Source organism: Hemitrygon akajei, chromosome 8, assembly GCF_048418815.1.
Source record: "Hemitrygon akajei chromosome 8, sHemAka1.3, whole genome shotgun sequence".
NCBI classification, from domain to species: Eukaryota; Metazoa; Chordata; class Chondrichthyes; order Myliobatiformes; family Dasyatidae; genus Hemitrygon; species Hemitrygon akajei.
The window spans coordinates 128,231,128-128,252,108 of NC_133131.1; the positions used below are offsets into that span (position 1 = coordinate 128,231,128).

Consider the following 20,981-nt stretch of genomic DNA (forward strand, 5'->3'; position numbering starts at 1 on the left):
AAAAGGAGAATAAAACTACAGCACCTAGTGACCCTGTGGTCACTGTCTAGGAGGCTGATGTCAGAACATCTTTAAGAGGGTGAACCCTTGCAAGGTGACAGACCCTCAATACAATAAGTTTACAGTGGATCTGATCTCAATAGCTCTTCTCAGAGCCTTGAATCACTTGGATAATACTAATATGTGCATCAGTCTGTTATAAATTTACTACAGCTCAGTGTTTAACACAATCATCCCTATAGTTCTGATCATAAAGCTTCAAAACCAGGGTCTCTGTACCTCCCTCTGCAACTGGATCTTTCACTTCCACACCAGAAGACCACAGACTGTGTGGATCAGAAATAACATCTCCACCTCACTGACAATCAATGCTAGTGCACCTCAAGGAAGCACAGTTTGTGCACTGCTCTACTCTCTCTACACCCATAGCTGTGTGGCTCGGCACAGCTTTAACACCATCTATAAATTTGTTCACAGCAGAATTATTGGCAGAACTTCAGACAATGGCGAGAAGGCATGCAAGAGAGGGACAGATCAGCCAGTTAAGTGGTGTTGCAGCATAATCCTTGCACAGGATCTTGCATAATGATTGCAGGACCAAAAAAACTGATTGTGGACTTCAGAAAGGGTAAGGCAAGGGAACACACACCAATCTTCATCAAGGGATCAGAAGTAGAAACAGTGAACAATTTCAAGTTCCTGGGTGTCAACGTCTCTGAGGATCTATCCAGGTCCAGATGCAGTTACAAAGAAAGCATGACAGTGGCTATATTTCATTTGGAGTTTGAGGAGACTTGGTTGTCATCAAAGTCACTCACAAATTTCTATAGATCTACTGTGGAGAGCATTCTAACTGGCTGCATCACCATCTGGTATGTAGATGATGGGATTGTTGCCACTGCACAGGATCAAAATAAGCTGCAGAAATTTGTAAATTCAGTCAACTCCATCATGGGCACTAGTGTCCCCAACATCCAGGACACCTTCATGGAGTGATGTCTCAGAAAGGTGGCATCCATCATTAAGGACCTCCATCACCAAGGACATCGCGACCATCAGGGCCCCGAAGGTTCAGGAACCTGAAGACTCATACTTAACATTTCAGGAATTGCTTCTTCTCTTCTGCCATCAGATTTCTGTATGGACATTGAACCCATGGACACTATCTCACGACTTTGTGTTCTCTCTTTTTCCACTGCTTATTTAATTTTAACTTACAAAAAATATATATATATACTTCTTACTGTAATTTAAAGCTTTTCATATTATGTATTGCATTGTACTGCTGCTGCAAAACACCAAGTTTCACAATGTATGCCAGTGATATAAAGCCCGTTTCTGGTTTGATTTCATAATTTTTCATAATCTGTGGCATTTAGATGTTAACCACTCTACCAAAGGGAGCAACCTCTTCATGTCCACACTGTTTACACCTCAAACGTTTCAATAGGTATATTTAATGTCAGAGAAATGTATACAATATATGAGGGGTGATTGGTAAGTTCATGGCCTAAGGTAGAAGGAGTCAATTTTAGAAAACCTAGCACTTTTAATTTTCAACATAGTCCCCTCCTACATTTATACACTTAGTCCAGTGGTTGTGGAGCATGTGGATCCCTTCTTTATAGAAGTCGGCATCTTGGACCTCCAGAAGTGGCCCAGCTCAAGGGTGATTGATGTTTGTGGCCTAAGGTAGAAGGAAATTAGTTATACAGCTCTCGTTACATGCACATGCAGTTCAACTCTTTGAGTGATTGTGCAGAAAGTTTGAAGTCAATATCTCATCTGAAATACTTTTTCTTCGCAACCATCCACGAAAACAGAGCAGTGCCCCATAGAATGAAGGACAGTTAAATTTTAGAACCCCAAAGCCCCCCAGGTTCCCCCTACCATGCATAAGCAGCAGCAAAACAATGATTCCCCCCCTCCCCACCAGCAAAAAAAGCATTGATACCCCTCACTGGGCACTCAAGCATGCAGCAAAGCATCAATAAAGGCACAGACTTGTAGTATCCCAAAGACTACTCGTTCACCCAGTGTATATTCGACATAGCACAGTCTGTCTGTCTGTCTGTCTCTCTGTCTCTCTCTCTCTCTCTCTCTCTCTCTCTCTCTCTCTCTCTCTCTCTCCCCCCCCTCCCTCCCTCATCACTCTCCCCCTCTCCCCCTTTCCCCCTTCTCACTCTCCCCTTTCCTCTCCTCACTCTCTCCATTAAGGGAAAAAGAGGTATCTCTGCTTCACAGTAAGAGGGGAGACATAACAAAAAACTCCTTAATTTATGATGTTAAAAGTCTGTTGTGTCGCTTTTTCCGAGCTCTGTGCCCAAAGAATTTGGGTCTCTGTGCATACAGTCAGCAGTCAGCTTGCTGCTTTTGATCTTCCATCTCACACAGCACATCAATTTCCTGTCTTCAAAAGAACCTGAAAGGGAAAAATAGAGATATTAAAGATAGAAATAGAGCTGTTTCTGAAGATGCAAGCAGAGGAATTGCCACTATTGTCTCTCCTAGGCTTCTTCTCAGATAACCCTCTTGAATTCAGTGTTCTCAATCTATATTTGGGAAGTTGAAGTCACCCACTATGACAAAACTGTTGTTTTCGCACCTTCCTGTAATCTGCCTGAATATCTGTCCCTTAGTGTTCTGATGGCTACTTGGTGGGGAAGTGGGTCTATAAATAACCTTATCAGAGTAAAGTGACTGAACAATTCTCCCAGAGTGCAACTGTGATATTGTTTCTGACTGGTAGTATAACTGCTCTCCCTCTTCCCTCTTTGTCTCTTCTGAAACATTGAAAGCCAGGAACATTAAACTTTCAGTCCTGAACCTCTGTCAATCAAGGCTATAAAATGGTGAAAACATCATAGTTCCCCGTGCTGATCCATGCTCAAAGTTCATCTCCTATATCCTCAATAGAAATAAACTCACTTCAGCCTTTCTATCCTATCATAAAGCCTGCCTGTCCTTCCTTACAGACTGAATCAAATGTTGATTCATATCAGTGATGGTAAACACCCATTATTCAGTAGAGCTAAGAATTGATATCCTATGATGTTCAGGATTTGCATGATTATGTCTAGATATTTTTAGCATGAATGAGCAACAGATGAACTGAGGCAGGGGCATATGTGGTGAAGATGAGATGGAAATAACATAGAAATGCAATACAGTAATAGCTTCATTGTTAATTTACTAGTCTATCTAGTCTATTATTCCATGCCTTGCACAACTAAATCAGCAATCCATATTTTTCACCTGGAAACCCAGTTCCGTTATAAATATTGCAAAACAAATTTAGTGTTTTACTCAGTAGAATTGCAAAAAGATTCAACATTAATGTCCATAATAATGTAAAATATAATCCTAAAAGTAGGTGTTTTATTGTTTGACTCTTTATCTTTATCTTTCTTAACCGGATTTTTGTAGAATCGCAAAACAGACAAGAAAGCATCAACAGAAGCGTATTTCACCAGAATGTATGGAACTGAGCAAAATCTTTACTCTTAAACCAAACAGGTAACAGTTCTTATTCTGTAAGATTTGTTATCTTTACTAATTATACAAAATAAGCCATTGTGTTGCAAAGGGGTGAAACAAGCTTTTGGTTTATTGATAGTTTGAAGTTTGAGTACTCCTCTGGAATTCAGATAGAATCATCAGGATTGAAATCCAGTTAAACAGAGATTCTAATGTCTTAGGATGATAGGATGACCTAACACGGAGCTGTAATCTGGTTATGAAAACCCCCAGTGTAATAGCTGAGAGAAGCAATGGTATGGCTCACAATCTGGATAAGAGTGTACAAGTCAGGATCTGGGCAGAGCAAGGCTTTGGGAGTTGGGATAAAGGGCAGGGGGCATTAGATTCAACAACAATTTATCTATTCCACATCACATGGAATTCCCAGAGGAATTGATTAAGAATAATCAGTATGGCTTTGTGTATGGGAAATCATGTCTCACATATTTGATTTAGTTGTATGTTTTTGAAGAAGTAACCAAGAAGGAGGATAAGGGCAGTGAAATAAATGTAGTCCACATCGACTTTAGGAAGGGGTTGATAAAGTTCTGCATGGTAGACTGCTATGAGAAATAGATCACATGGAATCCAAGGGGAGCTGTCCAAATGGATACACAGTTGCCTTGATGGGAGGAACCATGGGTGATGGTAGTAGATAGTTATTGAATTGGAGGCTTGTGCCATTCCACAGGTGTCAGTGCTAGGCCCATTACTGTTTGTTATCCAGTAGCAGTGATTTAGATGAGAACGTACAAGGTATGCTGAATAAGATTTCAGATGACACTAAAACTGGTGGTGTTATTGACAGTGAAGATAGTTATTAGGAATACAAAGCTGCTGATCAACTGGGTAAGTGGGCTGAGGAATGGGACAAGGAGTTTGATTGATAAGCATGATGATTTGGACCTTGGAAAGATAAATCAAGTTAGGGCATTCACAGTCAACAGTCAGTGCCTAAGGAGCATAATTGAACTGAGGCAACTAGGAATACAAGTTTATGGTTCCCTGAAAGTAGTCAATTTAGATACCATAAAACATATAACCATATAACAATTACAGCAAGGAAACAGGCCATCTCGGCCCTTCTAGTCCGTGCTGAATGCTTACTCTCACCTAGTCCCACTGACCTGCACTCAGCCCATAACCTTCCATTCCTTTCTTGTACATATACCTATCCATTTTTTTTTTAAATGACAAAACCGAACCTGCCTCTACCACTTCTACTGGAAGCTCGTTCCACACAGCTACCACTCTCTGAGTAAAGAAGTTCCCCCTCGTGTTACCCCTAAACTTTTGCCCCTTACCTCTCAATTCATATCCTCTTGTTTGAATCTCCCCTACTCTCAAAGGAAAAAGCCCATCCACGTCAACTCTATCTATCCCCCTCATAATTTTAAATACCTCTATCAAGTCGCCCCTCAACCTTCTATGCTCCAAAGAATAAAGACCTAACTTGTTCAACCTTTCTCTGTAACTTAGGTACTGAAACCCAGGTAAAATTCTAGTAAATCTCCTCTGTACTCTCTCTAATTTGTTGACACCTATCCTATAATTCGGTGACAAGAACTGTACACAATACTCCAAATTTGGCCTCACAATGCCTTGTACAGTTTTAACATTACATCCCAACTCCTATACCCAATGCTCTGATTTATAAAGGCTAGAATATCTGAAGCTTTCTTCACCACCCTATCCACATGAGATTCCACCTTCAGGGAACTATGTACCATTATTCCTAGATCACTCTGTTCTACTGCATTCCTTAATAACCTACCATTTATCATGTATGCCCTATTTTGATTATTCCTACAAAAATGTAGTACCTCACACTTCTCAGCATTAAAATCCATCTGCCATCTTTCAGCCCACTCTTCTAACTGGCCTAAATCTCTCTGCAAGCTTTGAAAACCTACTTCATTATCCACAACACCACCTATCTTAGTATCATCTGCATACTTACTAATCCAATTTCCCACTCCATCATCCAGATCATTAATGAGGATGCACGTGGTACTAAACCTAGTAACGGAGCTCAGAAAAAGTCTGAGGTATTTGATTCAGTGGAATGAGACGGCCGTCCTTGTGGGTCAGATAGACTTGGTTCAGTGAAGAAAGGGTTAACCTTGGTTATAGTGGGAAGTGAGAGTTCCCAGGTGTTTGTGCTCGTAGGTGTGTTAAAAGTTAATGCGGAGCTCAAAAATGGGGAGATAAATATTATTATTGAAGGAAACGGAAAATCTGTAGTTCCCAAATCGAATGAAGAAATTTTAAACCCTGCAGATCGCTTACAGATTAAGCCGGGAGATGACGGGGCTTCCCGTGCTGTTGTTATTCCAGAGTGTGGTGTGAAAAGGCAGGATTTGAAATGCTGCTTGAACAAAGAGGTCGAACTGAAAACACATAGCCTGAAGGGTCCTGACGAGAGGGCTAGCCACCTGTGTAAAATTAAAGAGTTGGGTGGAAATTCAGAAGATGGTCTAAGTTTGGGACACGGTGTTGATAAAATAATTCCTATGGAAAAGGCGGGCGAGAGTTTATTTCACCACAGCACCCAAGCTCCCCACATGGGAACTAACCGGAAAAGAGGCGACGGTTCATGGGGACGCCATTTTTAAATAGCAAGGCCAGTTGTACGGGATTTTGACAAAGCATGTGAATAATAAAGACAACCCCATGGAAGCCTGCCTGTTAAGTTTGAAAATGACCGAAAGATTAGTATTTACATAAACTTTTGTAGATGCACGCAAGCTAAGATCACCACTCCTTAGTTTTGTTGCTGAGGGGAGGAAATAAAAATAGGTGGTTATTAAATTGAAGTCTGATGCTACAAGACTTTAGTAAGGTACAAGACGTTAAGATATTAAAGGAAGTGACACTGTAATCATTAACTGTTCAGATGCTGAATTGACTGTATAACTGTATTCCTCTGTAGTGAAAAGGAAAAGCTTTTGTATTGTGTTAGATTCCACAATCCTGTAAGACTCTGTACTACTTCATTTTAACCGCTGGTAAAAACGCGTTGAAGAAAGGGGGTGTTATGTCTGCAGCCCCCTCCTTTGTGAGAATCACATGATCACTGTTGGGTTGGGTCAGGGGGCCCAGGAGAATGAGAGAGAGATGTGCGGAATGTCTCGTTCCCCGGCGATGTAAAGCTATGGGACATGGCCATTGTCTCCGGAAGGCGAATTTTGTGGATTGGAGACTGTACTACGTGAACGCCCTCAGGCAAAGTGGGCTGGTTGAGGGAGAGATTGCATCACCCCCAACCTGATTGACATCTGCGACCCTGCGAGTCAGGATAAAAGAGGGTCTGTGGGAACTGCCCCTCAGACGCACCAGAAGAAATGCTAGCACTCCCGTGATCGCGGGAAGCCATTTGAAGGAGGCCATGTGCATTCAATTCCGTTGCCTGGAACTGGTGGCTTGTAACACGGAAAACGGCTTTTAGCTAACAACGGGGAAACCAACTCCCCGACTCAAAGGATTGGCATCATAAAAGACCCAGGCAAGTTAAACCGTCTCTCTCTTAAACCCAAAACGCTGCAGCTTGAACGAACTAACAGTGACTTTTATATTTCCATCGGACAATACATTATCCCCTAGACAACGATAGAGCTATTTCTTATTGGTTATTATTATACCCGCGCTTTTAGATTTAGTATTGACGACGTATATTATTTGTATGTTTGCATTAATCTTATTTTTGTGCCCCTTTATCAATAAATACTTTTAAAAATAGTACCATCAGACTTCAACGGACCTCTCTATCTTTGCTGGTAAGTGACCCAGTTACGGGGCTTCGTAACACCTGTATTTCACTTGTATACTGAATTTTAAATATGTCATGGGTTTTTCTTCATATTTACCTCTTCATTATTTGATTTATGATCTTAGGTTCACTGAGGATGATTTTATCAAACTGTTCAAGAAAGTTCAGAATTGTGGATGGGTCAAAAATTCTACAGAGCACAGAAAGATCCGGTAATTTTCCAGTGTTAAAGATCAGCATTTTTTAACAATTATAGTATTGCTGATACTTTGAGTTTGATCAAGAAAAAATATTGTAAAGGAATAGTAGCAACATGCTTCAAAACCATCATGCCAGGAGGCCAGTTCCCTTGAGATCGAGGTTTCCATTAGCTGTGCTCTTTAAACAGGTTTTTTACTGTTGGGGTTATCCATAAAAGTGCTGATCTTTTCATTTCTAAACATCAAGCTGTGAAGTGGAAGGTGCCTTTAAGCAGTTTCTTTTTTTAGTTTGTAGGGTGCAGCGAGTAGAGTCCCGCAGAAAATAGTTATTGGCCCTCAGTTATTTATGATTTGGATGATGAGGCAAATCATGAGGTATCCTGGTTGCTGATGATACAAAAATAAGATAGAAAGGCTTGGTGTAATCAGCTTGCCGTGACCCTGCAACGGACTACAGATAGAGTGGACAAAAACTTGGCAAATAAAATTTATTGTGGGGAATTGTGAGGTTATGTACTTCAGAAGGATAAACAGAGAGGGAGATTATGATCTAAATGGAAATTGACAACAAATGAGGAGTTTGGTTTTGCAAAGTTGGCTAGGCTGGGCGTGACTGTGCCATGTCCAAAATTAGCCCCAGTCCAATGTAAAATGGTTCATCTTATTTTATTCTTGCTTTTTCTACATAGCATTTTTGGTACAACTAAATAGCTTACTTGTATGATGTATAAGGTGGCCATTGAGCTCATTGGGTCTGGGCTAGCTCCTTGCACAAAACAATATCAATGCTCACACTGCCTGTCATCTTATAGCTGTTGAATTGTAACTTTCTACCTCTCACATGTATAGTGACTCTTGTGATACTTTTTCCCATCAACTTGTGTGAAAGAGAAATGTATAGAAGCCTGTTAACATTGCACAATGCATGTAAGATGTGGGGAAAAAGATGGAGCAAGGGCCAAATCAAATCTGTGACCCTAGCACTGTGAGGCAGCAGCACTAACTACTCCCCCTAACTACTAACTATTGCCTAGAGAAAGCTATTGCTCAGTGTGCAGGAACTCTTTAGCCAGATTGAGAAAGAATGGCAAAATTCCTCACCTAAAATGGGTTTCAGTAGGATTTTAACAACAGCCCAACAGTTCAGTGGCTGTCATTATTAATGCCTAGTTTTGTTCCTTAAATTCCAGATTATTTAACTGCTTATGTGTATATTCAACAGCTACTGCACGTTTTTAATAGGGCTTCATTTGTACAAGATTATCAACCTAAACTCTACACCACCAAATTATCCATGGAATCCAGGAAGTTTACACAGGAATCACACTGGGAACAGTAAAGAGATAAATCAGGCATTGGGTTGCAAAATTTATTTACTGTACTCCTGATTCTTGAGTAGTATCATTTACATCTGTTGACAAGACCAACATTCTTGGAACAGCTTGTACGAGAGCCGACCAGGGACAAGGCTATTCTGGATTTAGTCTTGTGTAATGAACAGGATTTGATAAGCGATCTTGAAGTAAAGGAGCCATTAGGAGGTAGTGACCATAATATGATAAGTTTTTATCTGCAATTTGAGAAGGATAAGGGCAGATCGGAGGTGTCAGTGTTGCAGTTGAACAGGGGAAACTATGGAGCCATGAGGGAGGAGCTGGCCAAAGTTAACTGGATGGATATTCTAGCAGAAAAGACAGTGGAACAGCAATGGCAGGTATTCTTGGGAATAATGCACAAGATGTAAAATCAGTTCATCCCCCGGAGAAGGAAGGATTCAAAGGGGGGAAAGGGGCCACAGTGGTTGACAAAGGAAGTCAGAGATTGCATAGCATTAAAAAAAAGGAAATATGACAGAGCTAAGGTGAGTGGGAGGACAGATGATTGGGAAATTTTTAAGGAACAACAGAACTTAACTAAAAAGGCAATACGTGGAGAAAAAATGAGGTACGAACGCAAGCTAGCCAGGAATATAAAGGAGGATAGCAAAAGCTTTTTTAGGTATGTGAAGAGAAAGAAGATTGTTAAGAACAATGTTGGGCCCTTGAAGAATGAATTGGGTGAAATTGTTATGGGAAACAGAGAAATGGCAGAAGAATTTAATAAGTACTTTAGATCTGTCTTCACTAGGGAAGACACAAGCAATCTCCCAGATGTATGAATGGGCCAAGGACATAGGGTAACAGAGGAATTGAAACAGATTGACATTAGGAAGGAAACGGTGATGAGTAGACTTGATGTGACTGAAGGCTGACAAATCCCCAGGTCCAGATGGTCTGCATCCTAGGGTACTAAAGGAGGTGGCCCCGGAAATTGCGGATGCATTGGTAATCATTTTCCAATGTTCCTTAGATTCAGGATCAGTTCCTGAGGATTGGAGAATGGCTAATGTTATCCCACTTTTTAAGAAAGGCGGGAGGGAGAAAACAGAGAACTATTGTCCTGTCAGCCTAACATCAGTAGTGGGGAAGATGCTAGAGTCCATTATTAAAGATGAAATAGTGGCATATCTAGATAGCAGTGATAGGATTGGGCCGATCCAGCGTGGATTTACCAAGGGCAAATCATGCTTGACTAATCTATTGGAGTTTTTCGAGGATGTAACCAGGAAGTTAGACAGTGGATATAGTGTACCTCAATTTTCAGAAGGCATTTGATAAGGTCCCACATGGGAGATTGGTGGGTAAAATCAGAGCTCATGGCATTGGGGGGAAGATATTGACATGGATAGAAAACTGGTTGGCAGATAGAAAGCAAAGGGTAACGGTGAATGGGTGTTTCTCGGAATGGCAGGTGGTGACTAGTGTGGTGCCGCAGGGCTCGGTATTGGGACCACAACTGTTTACGATTTACATCAATGATTTAGATGAAGGCATTGAGAATAACATCATCAAGTTTGCTGATGATACTAAGCTGGGTGGCAGTGTGACATGTGATGAGGATGTTAGGAGAATTCAGGGTGACTTGGATAGGCTGGGTGAGTGGGCAGATACTTGGCAGATGATGTTTAATGTGAATAAGTGTGAGATTATCCACTTTGGGAGTAAGAACAGGAAGGCAGATTATTATCTGAACGGTGTAGAGTTAGGTAAGGGAGAAATACAAAGAGATCTAGGAGTCCTTGTTCATCAGTCACTGAAGGTGAATGAGCAAGTGCAGCAGGCAGTGAAGAAGGCTAATGGAATGTTGGCCTTTATTACAAAGGGAATTGAGTACAAGAGCAAGGAAATCCTTTTGCATTTGTACAGGGCACTGGTGAGACCACACCTGGAGTATTGTGTACAGTTTTGGTCTCCAGGGTTAAGGAAGGACATCCTGGCTATAGAGGAAGTGCAGCTTAGATTCACGAGGTTAATTCCTGGGATGTCCGGACTGTCTTACGCAGAGAGGTTAGAGAGACTGGGCTTGTACACGCTGGAATTAAGGAGATTGAGAGGGGATCTGATTGCAACTTATAATATTATTAAGGGATTGGACAAGATAGAGGCAGAAAATATGTTCCAGATGCTGGGAGAGTCCAGTACCAGAGGGCATGGTTTGAGAATAAGGGGTAGGTCATTTAGGACAGAGTTAAGGAAAAACTTCTTCTCCCAGAGAGTTGTGGGGGTCTGGAATGCACTGCCTCGGAAAGCAGTGGAGGCCAATTCTCTGGATGCTTTCAAGAAGCAGCTAGATAGGTATCTTATGGTTAGGGGAATCAAGGGATATGGGGACAAGGCAGGAACCGGGTATTGATAGTACATGATCAGCTATGATCTCAGAATGGCGGTGCAGGCTCGAAGGGCTGAATGGTCTACTTCTGCACCTATTGTCTATTGTCTATTGTCTATTTATAATGGCCTATTAAATAATCTGTGAAATCTGATCATTGTTGTAATGTGAGAAAAATACCAGCTTTTATGTACAGTAATATGAAATTAACTAATAAAATCAGATGTGACAAGAGATTAGGAAGGTATTTTGTATGTAAGCCTTCTTGGTGAAAAATTTCGAGTACCGATAGAAGCAGTTACCCTAATACTGATTAACACTTCCTGAGTACAAAGGTTTTGACGGGTGGAATTTGTTAGGTATATTCAAGAATTTCCGACACAATATGCAAGCAGGCCAATGAGAGGAGAGGCTATACTGAATCTAGTACTGGGTAGTGAACCTGGTCAGGTGACAGATCTCTTGGTCAGTGAGCATTTTGGAGACAGTGACCACAACTCCCAAACCTTTAACATAGCCTTGGACAAAGATAGGAACCAATGGTATGGGAAAGTATTTAAATGGTGGAGGTGGAATTATGAATCCACTGGGCAGGAATTTGGGACCATAAGTTAGGAACAGATATTCTCAGGGAACTGGACAACAGAAATGCAGAGGTTGTTTAAGGAGTACTTGCATGGGGTTCTGGATAGGTTTGTCCCATTGAGGCAGGGAAAAGCTGGTATGGTGGAGGAACCATGGTTGATAAAAGATGTGGAGCCTTTAGTCAAGAGGAAGAAAGAAGCTTACTTAGGGTTTAGTAAGCAATGGTCAGACAGGGTTTTAGAGAGTTACAAGGTAGCCAGGAAGGAGTTTAGTGAAGGGCACATGAGTAGGTCTTGACAAGTAGGGTTAAGGAAAACCCAAGGTGTTCTCCACATTTGTGAAGAACAGGCGGATGACTAAAATGAGGGTAAGACCGATCAGAGATAGAAGAGGAAACATGCTGCTAGAGTCCGAGGAGTTGGGGTAGGGGTGTTCTTATAAAATACTTCAGTGTTCACTGTAAGATGGGCCTTGATGTTTGTGAGGAACAGCATTAAACAGACTGATATGCCTGAACAAGTCAACATTAAGAAAGAGGATGTGCTGGAACTTTTGAAAAACATTCCTATAATGAACTGCCCAGGGCTAGATGGGATGCACCGCAAGTTCCTACAAAAAGCAAGGGAACTTTTGACAACTTTATTTGCATCCTTACTGGCAACAAGAGTAGTTTCAGATGATTGGAGGGTGGCAAATGTCATTTCTTTGTTCAAGAAAGTGGTAGGGATAACCCTAGGAATTATAGACCAGTAAGTCTTACATCAGTAGTGAGCTAGTTATGTAGAAGATTCTTGGAGACTGGATTTAGGAGCATTTAGAGAAGCATAGTCTGATTTGGGAGAGTCAGCATGAGTTTTGAGAGGCAGCTTATATCTCATAACCTTGAATGAATTCTTTGAGGGTGTAACAAAATGCATTGATGAAGACAGAACAGTAGATGTAATGTATTTGACAAGGTTCCTGGTAAGCTCATTCAGAAAATCAGGAGACATTGGCTGTGTGGATTCAGATTTGGCTTTCCTATAGAAGCAGAGGGTGATTGTACGTGGAGCATATTCTGTCTGGACATGGATGACTAGTGGTGTTCCATAGGGAGCTATTGAAGGACAGCTGCTCTTAGTGATTCTTACAGTATAATTGACTTGAATGAAGATGTGGGTGGATTAGTAAGTTTGCAGATGACATGAAGGTTGGTAATGTTGTAGACAGAGTACAATATTGTTGAAGGTTAAAACAGGACATTGATAGGGTACAGAGCTGGAAGATAGAGTTTAATCTAGAAAATGTGAAGTGATTCATTTTGGAAGGTCAAATTTAAAGGCAGAACACACAAAATGCCAAAGAAACTCAACAGGTCAGGCAGCATCTATGGAGAGGAATAAACAGTTGACGTTTTGGGCCAAGTCTCTTCATCAGGACTTGAAAGGAAGGGGGAAGAACCAGAATAAGAAGGTAGGGGTATAAGAAAGAGTACAAGATGGCAGGTGATAGGTGAAGCTAGGTGTGGGGAGAAATAAATGGGTAGTGGGGGGGAGGGAGAGTGAGAAGGTAAAAGGTGATATGTGAAAAAGGTAAAGGGCTGGAGAAGGTATCGGATAAGGGAGGAGAGTGTACCATGGAAGAACGGGAAGGAGGAGGGGCACCAGAGGAGGTGAGAAGAAGAGAAGTGTAAGAGGGGAGCTAGAATGGAGAATGGAAAAAGAGAAAAGGAGAGAAATTACCGGGAGAAATTGATGTTCATGTGGTCGGGTTGGAGGCTACCCAGACAGAATATGAGGACACCTTTTTTGTTTAGTATACTCTTGGATGAAGGATGATTATGTTGGTCAAGACTTCAGGTATATTTAAAGCTACTCTTCTTCAATAGTGTCACAGGATCACTTCTGAAAATCGCTGTCTTGATTCCTTATTAACAAAAGGCACCTACATCCTCCTGAATGAATAGTGATGAATCAGCTAAATATATGATACTCAACAGACATTGTCACAAAATGTTTTGCCTTCCAGATCACAGCTACAGAAATGCTGCAATACATCAAAAAATTTCATTATTACACAAGTCAATACGCCAGTGGATACAAACATCAGTTATGCAGTAGAATCCAAAAAAAAAATTACAATTACCAAAGACATCTTTGACCTGATTCCGAAGGTAAGTTTTGGTTTGTTCAGCAGTGCTTGGAGGCTGTGGATAAGTTAAATTTGAGGAGTAGGAAAAAAACCCTAATGTTGCACAACATTAATCAATTAAAATTTTTATTGTAGATCTTTCTCTTTTTCCGAACCAAGTTTCCAATATCCCTTGAAAACCATGGCTCTTTCAAACTTTTAACCTTCCCTTTCAACCTAGCAGGAACATAAAGATACTGTACCCTCAAAATTTCACCTTTAAATGACCTTCATTTCTCTATTACATCCTTCCCATAAAACAAATTGTCCCAATCCACTCCTTCTAAATCCTTTCGCATCTCCTCAAAGTTAGCCTTTCTCCAGTCAAAAATCTCAACCCTGGATCCAGACCTATCCTTCTCCATAATTATATTGAAACTAATGGCATTGTGATCACTGGACCCGAAGTGCTCACCAACACATACCTTTGTCACCTGACCTATCTCATTCCCTAAAAGGAGATCCAACACTGCCCCTTCTCTAGTTGGTACCTCTATGTATTGCTGCAAAAAAAAACTATCCTGCACACATTTTACAAACTCCAAACAATCCAGCCCTTTTACAGAATGGGCTTCCCAGTCTGTGTGTGGAAAATTAAAATCTCCCACAATCACAGCCTTGTGCTTAATACAAATATTTTCTATCTCCTTACAAATTTGCTCCTCCAATTCTCGCTCCCATTAGGTAGTCTATAATACCCCCCTTTTAGTGTTACTACACCTTTCCCATTCCTCAATTCTACCCAAATAGTCTCCCTAGACGAGCCCTCTCATCCATCCTGCCAAAGCACCGCTGTACTATTTTCTCTGACAAGCAATGCAACACCTCCCCCTCTTGCCCCTCCAATTCTATCACATCTGAAGCAGCGAAATCCAGGAATATTTAATTGCCAATCACACCCCTCCTGCAACCATGTTTCACTAATAGCTACAACATCATATTTCCAGGTATCAATCCATGCTCTAAGCTCATCCACCTTTCTTACAATGCTCCTAGCATTAAAATAAATATATTTAAGAAATTCTCCACCTCTTACTCTCTGTTTATCCCTAACAGTGCAAACAACTTTATTATCTTCTTTTTCTTCCTTCTACCCTACATCTTTGGTCTGAGTGCTCCCCTTCTCTATCACCTGCCTATCCTCCCTCACACACTGTCTACAAGCTTTCCCTATTTGTGAACTAACCTCTCTTCTAGTCTCTTCAATTTGATTCCCACTCCCCAACCATTCTAATTTTAAGTCTCCCCAGTAGCCATAGCAAATCTCCCCACCGGAAATTGGTCCCCCAATGTATTGGATATTGGGAAATATAATTCCCAAACTCATTCAAGTTCAAGTGGCAAGATTCAAAGTCTTACGATGGTAATGCAAGAAAATTCAATTCAATGCATGGAGTTGGTGGGGGCAAGAAGAGGTATCTGTAAGTCAAGGTGGTGGTTGGGGCACCTTCACTGTGTGCTGTGTCTGTGAGGCTGAGTCCGGCAGCACCGTGGAAGTCCATAGTGGGGGTATTCCCTTCTGCCATCTGTGTGGGATGATGAGTCTATCGGGAACCTGAGGACTTGTGGAAACTGTGTGGTGGTTTCTTTCAAACTTATAGTCTTTTAACATCTTTGGACTATTTTCACTGTGCCCATGGTCTTTTTTTGAATCAATTATGCTATTGTTTGCACTGTTGTAACTATATGTTGTAACTATGTGGTTTTGTGCAGGTCTTGTAGCTTTAGTTTTTGGTCTTGTTTTGTCTGGTGGGATTGGAGCTCCTTTCTGAGGAACACGTTAAGATGGTAGCGCAATATTAATACGCAGCAGCCTCTCCAGTCTCTGGATTGGGGATTGCCAAAAGTTAAGTGGATTTTCTAGTGTAGTCTGTTTTGTCATGTGCTTTTATGGTAACATTCTGGAGGAATGTTGTCTCATTTTTTAACTGCATTGCATTTGTGGTTTCTAAATGACAATAAACTGTATCTGAAATGATCTGATCTGAGGTGAAATCCCAATAGGAGAAGAGGGAATAATCAGGTGCCGTTGGTCTTCCATCGTCAGACTCCGAATCCACTCTTGAGTTAACAGAATAAATCTTATCACAAAGGGTACAGTCTTCGAGGGAGAACTATCACCCAGGCAAGGGTAAACACACTGGTAGGCTCAACAGGGTCAGCCCTTCTGCACACTGTGATAGCCACTGATTGATTTCCCTGATCAATCCTCAACCCGCCCTTGTGGGCACTCGGAAGGTTCATCCAATGACTTTTCTGTCCCTGGCTTCCTTTTATTGACTGGATGCCTTAACTGGTGTTCCACTCTGTGTCTCTGTGAGAGAGTCATCTGACCTTGCTTAAATAAACACGCTTATGAAGCATCTGTAAACATCAATTATCCATCATATAACTCTACCTCACTTTCACCATAGCAACCCAGAAGCAGGCAGCAGTGCTGTAGCCAGTTTCTCTCTCTCTCTCTCTCTTTTAAAGGCACAGTCCATGTCCATCACACCTCCCTCCAAAAAGGAAATTTTGATCAAGGAGCAAAATTTTTAACTGTAGTTTACAGAGTGTAAAGCAATACATACGTGACTACCAGGTAACACATTACAGAAGTGTATACAAACTTTAATTTAACACCTGGATAAACAATCTGGGATAATGTTATCAGTACCTTTAACATGTTTTATTACCATGTCATATTCCTGCAAAATCAGACTCCAGTTTAGCAACCTTCTGTTCTTGTCCTTGATCTTACTCAGAAACACTAATGGATTATGATCAGTGTAAAAGCACAAGTGGTTTCTGTGCAGGACAAAAGTAGACATCAAATGTTGCAAGGCCAAAATGATTGACAACAACTCCTTCTCGATAGTGGAATAATTCTTCTGATGTTCACTAAACTTCTTTCTTTCCAAATCTTTTTCTTTACAAATCTTTTTATTATTATTATCCAAAATAACAAGAGTACATCAAAGTAGGTAACACTTACAGTGTCTCAAAGGAAAAAAAAACAATGTTTTAAAGATTGAAAAATATGGTAACACACAAAAAAAATGAAAAAACCCTACTAAAGCAAAAAAAAAGTGAGAAAAAAAGCCAATTAGGTGTTCAACCCCAGAGCCATGCATCATACAAAAAGCTTCTAAAGATAAACATCAAACAGCCAGCAAAAAAAAACCCAAAATATACAAGTAGATCGTGGAGGAAATCCATCAATTCTCAAATCATAGTAACGAGCAAATTAACCCCATCTTTTCTCAAAATGAAATATAGATTCAAAGGTTTGACTTCTAGTTTTCTTCAAACTAAGATATAACATCACTTGCGAGAACCATTGTGACAGAGTGGGAGCTGACGTATCCTTCCACTTCAACAGAATGGCCCTCCTAGCTATCAATGTAACAAACACAATAACATGTTGGTCAGACAAAGAAATACCACAGATATTTTGAGGAATTATTCCAAAAAGCACAGTTAATTTGTTAGGCTGAAAACTAATTTTAAATGCTTTAGAAATTGTAGAAAAAACTGACTTCCAAAACTGCTCCAGTATAGAACAAGACCAAAACATGCGTGTCAGTCTAGCTGTCTCAGTTTTACATCTATCACAATAACTATCAGCATTAGGAAAGATTTTAGACAATCTCTCCTTTGTCAAATATTAATGATGTACAATTTTAAATTGAATCAATGAATGACTAGCACAAATCGAAGAAGAGTTAACCAACTTCAGAATCTGCGTCCAGCTCCATCATAAAAGTCAAATTAAGTTCCTTTTCCTAATCTTGTTTAATCTTAAATAAAGGACACTTATCCCATTGTAATAGTAAATTATAAATACTTCCAATGGAACCCTTCATCAAAGGGTTCATACTCATAATAGTATCTAACAGGTCAGCATCCAATATGTAAGGAAAATTACTTCAATATTTTTGTAAAAAATATCTCACTTGAAGGTATTGTAAAAAGTGTGAGTATGGAAGAAAATATTTATCAACTAATTGTTCAAAAGACAGCAATCTATCTTGTATAAATAGATCCAAAAAAGAATGAATACCTTTATTTTTCCAAAGTAAAAAAAATTGGATCACTCAGTGAAGGCTTAAGAAAATTATTTTGATAAATTAAACTACAAAGTTTAAATTTTTAAGATTAAAAAAATTACGGAACTGGAGCCAAATTTGCAAAGAATACTTAATCACAGGGTATAAATTTAAATTAGCAACTTTAGTTAATTGTATAGGTAAAGCAGCTCCCAATAACGAGGTTAAGTAAAACTGTTTCACAGCTTTCAATTCCAAATCTAACTGAATTGGCAGCTCATTCTTATCAACCCAGTGTAACCAAAAGGACATATATTGCACATTAACAGCCCAGTAATACATTCTTAAATTTTGCAAAGCAAGACCTCCATCATTTTTCAAATTTTGTAAGTGAATTTACCAATTCTTGGTCTTTTATCATTCCAAATAAAAGATGAGATAATTGAATCAATTCGATCAAAAAACTTCTTAGACAAAAAAAACAGGGATATTCTGAAATAAATACAAACGTTTGTATAAAAATTTTGGTTAAATCATTATTTTGACTATGTGGATATGGCCAGCAAGTAAAAACATCAGTGGGTTCCATCTACTAAATAATTACTTCATAGAATCTACCAAAGGAACAAAATTAGCTTTATAAAGATCTTTATATTTTTTAGTGATTATAACACCTAGATATCTAAAGGAATCAGTAACTTTGAAAGGAGTATTATCATATATAGAAACTGATTCATTTAAAAGAAACTGTTCACTTTTATTAAAATTAATTTTATATCCTGAAAAATCTCCAAATTCATTAAATAATTTTAGCAAGGCAGGAATAGATTCCTCGGGATTAGATATGTAAACCAGTAAATTGTCAGCGTAAAGAGAAATCTTATGAATGGTCTCATTCACAAGAATCCCATGAATATCTTTAGCTTCACAAAGAGCAATAGCAAGGGGTTGTAATATTAAATTAAATAACAAAGGACTTAATGGACAACCTTGTCTTGTCCCCCATGAAAACTGAAAAAAGGGATCTATAGTTATTAGTAATAACAGTAGCAATAGGAGTTTTATATATCATTCTAATCTAATTATTAAAATTAACACCAAAACCAAATTTCTGTAAAACATTAAATAAATATCTCCATTCGACTCGATCAAATGCTTTTTCAGCATCCAAAGAGATGATGCATTGTGGAGTTTTAAAAGAAGACTAGTATATAATGTTAATTAAACTCTGAACATTTGAAAAGGAATAACGACCCTTTATAAAGCATGTTTGATCTTCAAAAATAATTTTACCAAAAAATTTTCCAACCTATTGGCCATTATCTTTGACAGGATCTTAGCATCAACATTCAATAATGAAATAGGTCTATATGAGGCACAATCAGTAGGATCTTTATCCTTTTTAAGAATTAAAGAAATAGAAGCCTTATAAAAAGTAGAGGGTAAATCACCTTTCACAAAAGAGTCCTTAAACATGTCCAACTTATACAGAGAGAGCAACTTTCAAATTTTTTAATAAAATTCTACAGGGTAGTCATCAAGTCCAAGGGCCTTACTGGATTGCATTGAAAAGAAAATAGCTTTATGAATTTTGGCTTCAGTAATTTGGGCATCAAGAATTTTTTGATCCTCAAATTATATTGTGATTAAAGTTCCACCCTTTGTTTAAATAAGTCAATATTAGGGGAAATCGCATAAATATTATCTAAGTCTTTAATTTGTTTTGAAATCTTATCTAATTCTACTTTAGCCTGTTTTTAAGCTCAGCTGAATAAAAAATGATCTGACTACGTGAAGATGCTTTAAGTGTATCCCATATGATTAATTTAGACGTACCCCCTATATCATTAAAAATAAAAGAATATTTTATCTGTGTTTGAATGAAGTTAGCAAAGTCAGAATTCTGCAATAATGTCTGAGATAGGCGCCCAGGTGTGCGTGCAAGGATGACATCATTGAATTCGAAAGACAAACTCAAAGGCGCATGATCAGATGCAGCAATAGCGTCATATTCATAATTCTTAACACCAGGCAAGAAACGAGGGTCGACTATAATATAATCAATCTTTGAATATTTTCTATAAACATAAAAAAAACAAATATTCTCTGTCATCGGGGGTAAATATCTCAATAGTTCAATCAATCCAAAATCGGTCAAAAAGGAATTAATAAGTGACGCAGAGTGATTTGGAAGTTGCTGGTTGGTTGAGCTCTTGTTAATCAAGGGATTTAAACAACAGTTAAAATCCCCATCCATTATTAACATATATTCATTTAATTCAGGCAATAGAGAAAATACATTTTTTTTAAAAAGAAGGATCATCTAAGTTAGGACCATACAAATTGACCAAAACAAGTTTACTATTACAAATTACTCCTTTAACAATTAAAAATCTACCATTAGAATCGGACTTAACATCTTCCTGAAGGAATAAAATATTGGATTTAATGAAAATAGACACTCCTTTAGTTTTACTTTGAGAAGTGGAGTGAAATTGCAACCCCTTCCATGATCCAAAAAATCTATTTTGATCTCCCGCCCTGACATGCGTCTCTTGGGCAACAATTATATCAGGCTGGAATCAATTAATGCTTTTAAAAGTCTTTTTTCATTTGATAGGATGATTCCAACCATGTACATTCCAACTTATTACATTAATCCATTTAGACACCATACTATAATTTTATTCTACTTTACACATGCGCAGAGCACATACCAATACGGGATGATCAAAAATGGCAGCGATGAAGAATACAACCACATAGAAAATACGCACGCTCCGAAACCACCCAATGGGAAAAACCCCCTAACTCCAACCCCAACCCCTCCCCCAGAGCCAGAAAAAAACAGACACCCTATGATAGAAAACAAAGCCTAGATCGCTCTGTCCAAAAAAAAAGTTTCAAAAGGTTCCCCATCCCTCTCCCGAGTTTAAGAAAAAATGAAACCCTCTGACCTTGTAAGAGGAACGATAAGGTCTCAACAAAGGAAAGTGTTTA

General features: G+C 39.2%; 1 protein-coding gene across 1 annotated transcript in view; it reads left to right on the forward strand.

The window, feature by feature from the left end:
* The window catches only part of LOC140732250 (alpha-2,8-sialyltransferase 8F-like), a 96,673-nt gene that overhangs the window by 39,129 nt on the left and 36,563 nt on the right, over positions 1–20,981 (forward strand). Inside the window, exons 2-4 of the mRNA XM_073054598.1 lie at positions 3,427–3,516; positions 7,414–7,500; positions 13,789–13,933. Coding sequence (XP_072910699.1) covers positions 3,479–3,516; positions 7,414–7,500; positions 13,789–13,933 — 270 coding nt within the window. The 5' untranslated portion in view covers positions 3,427–3,478. The remainder of the gene's footprint in view (positions 1–3,426; positions 3,517–7,413; positions 7,501–13,788; positions 13,934–20,981) is intronic.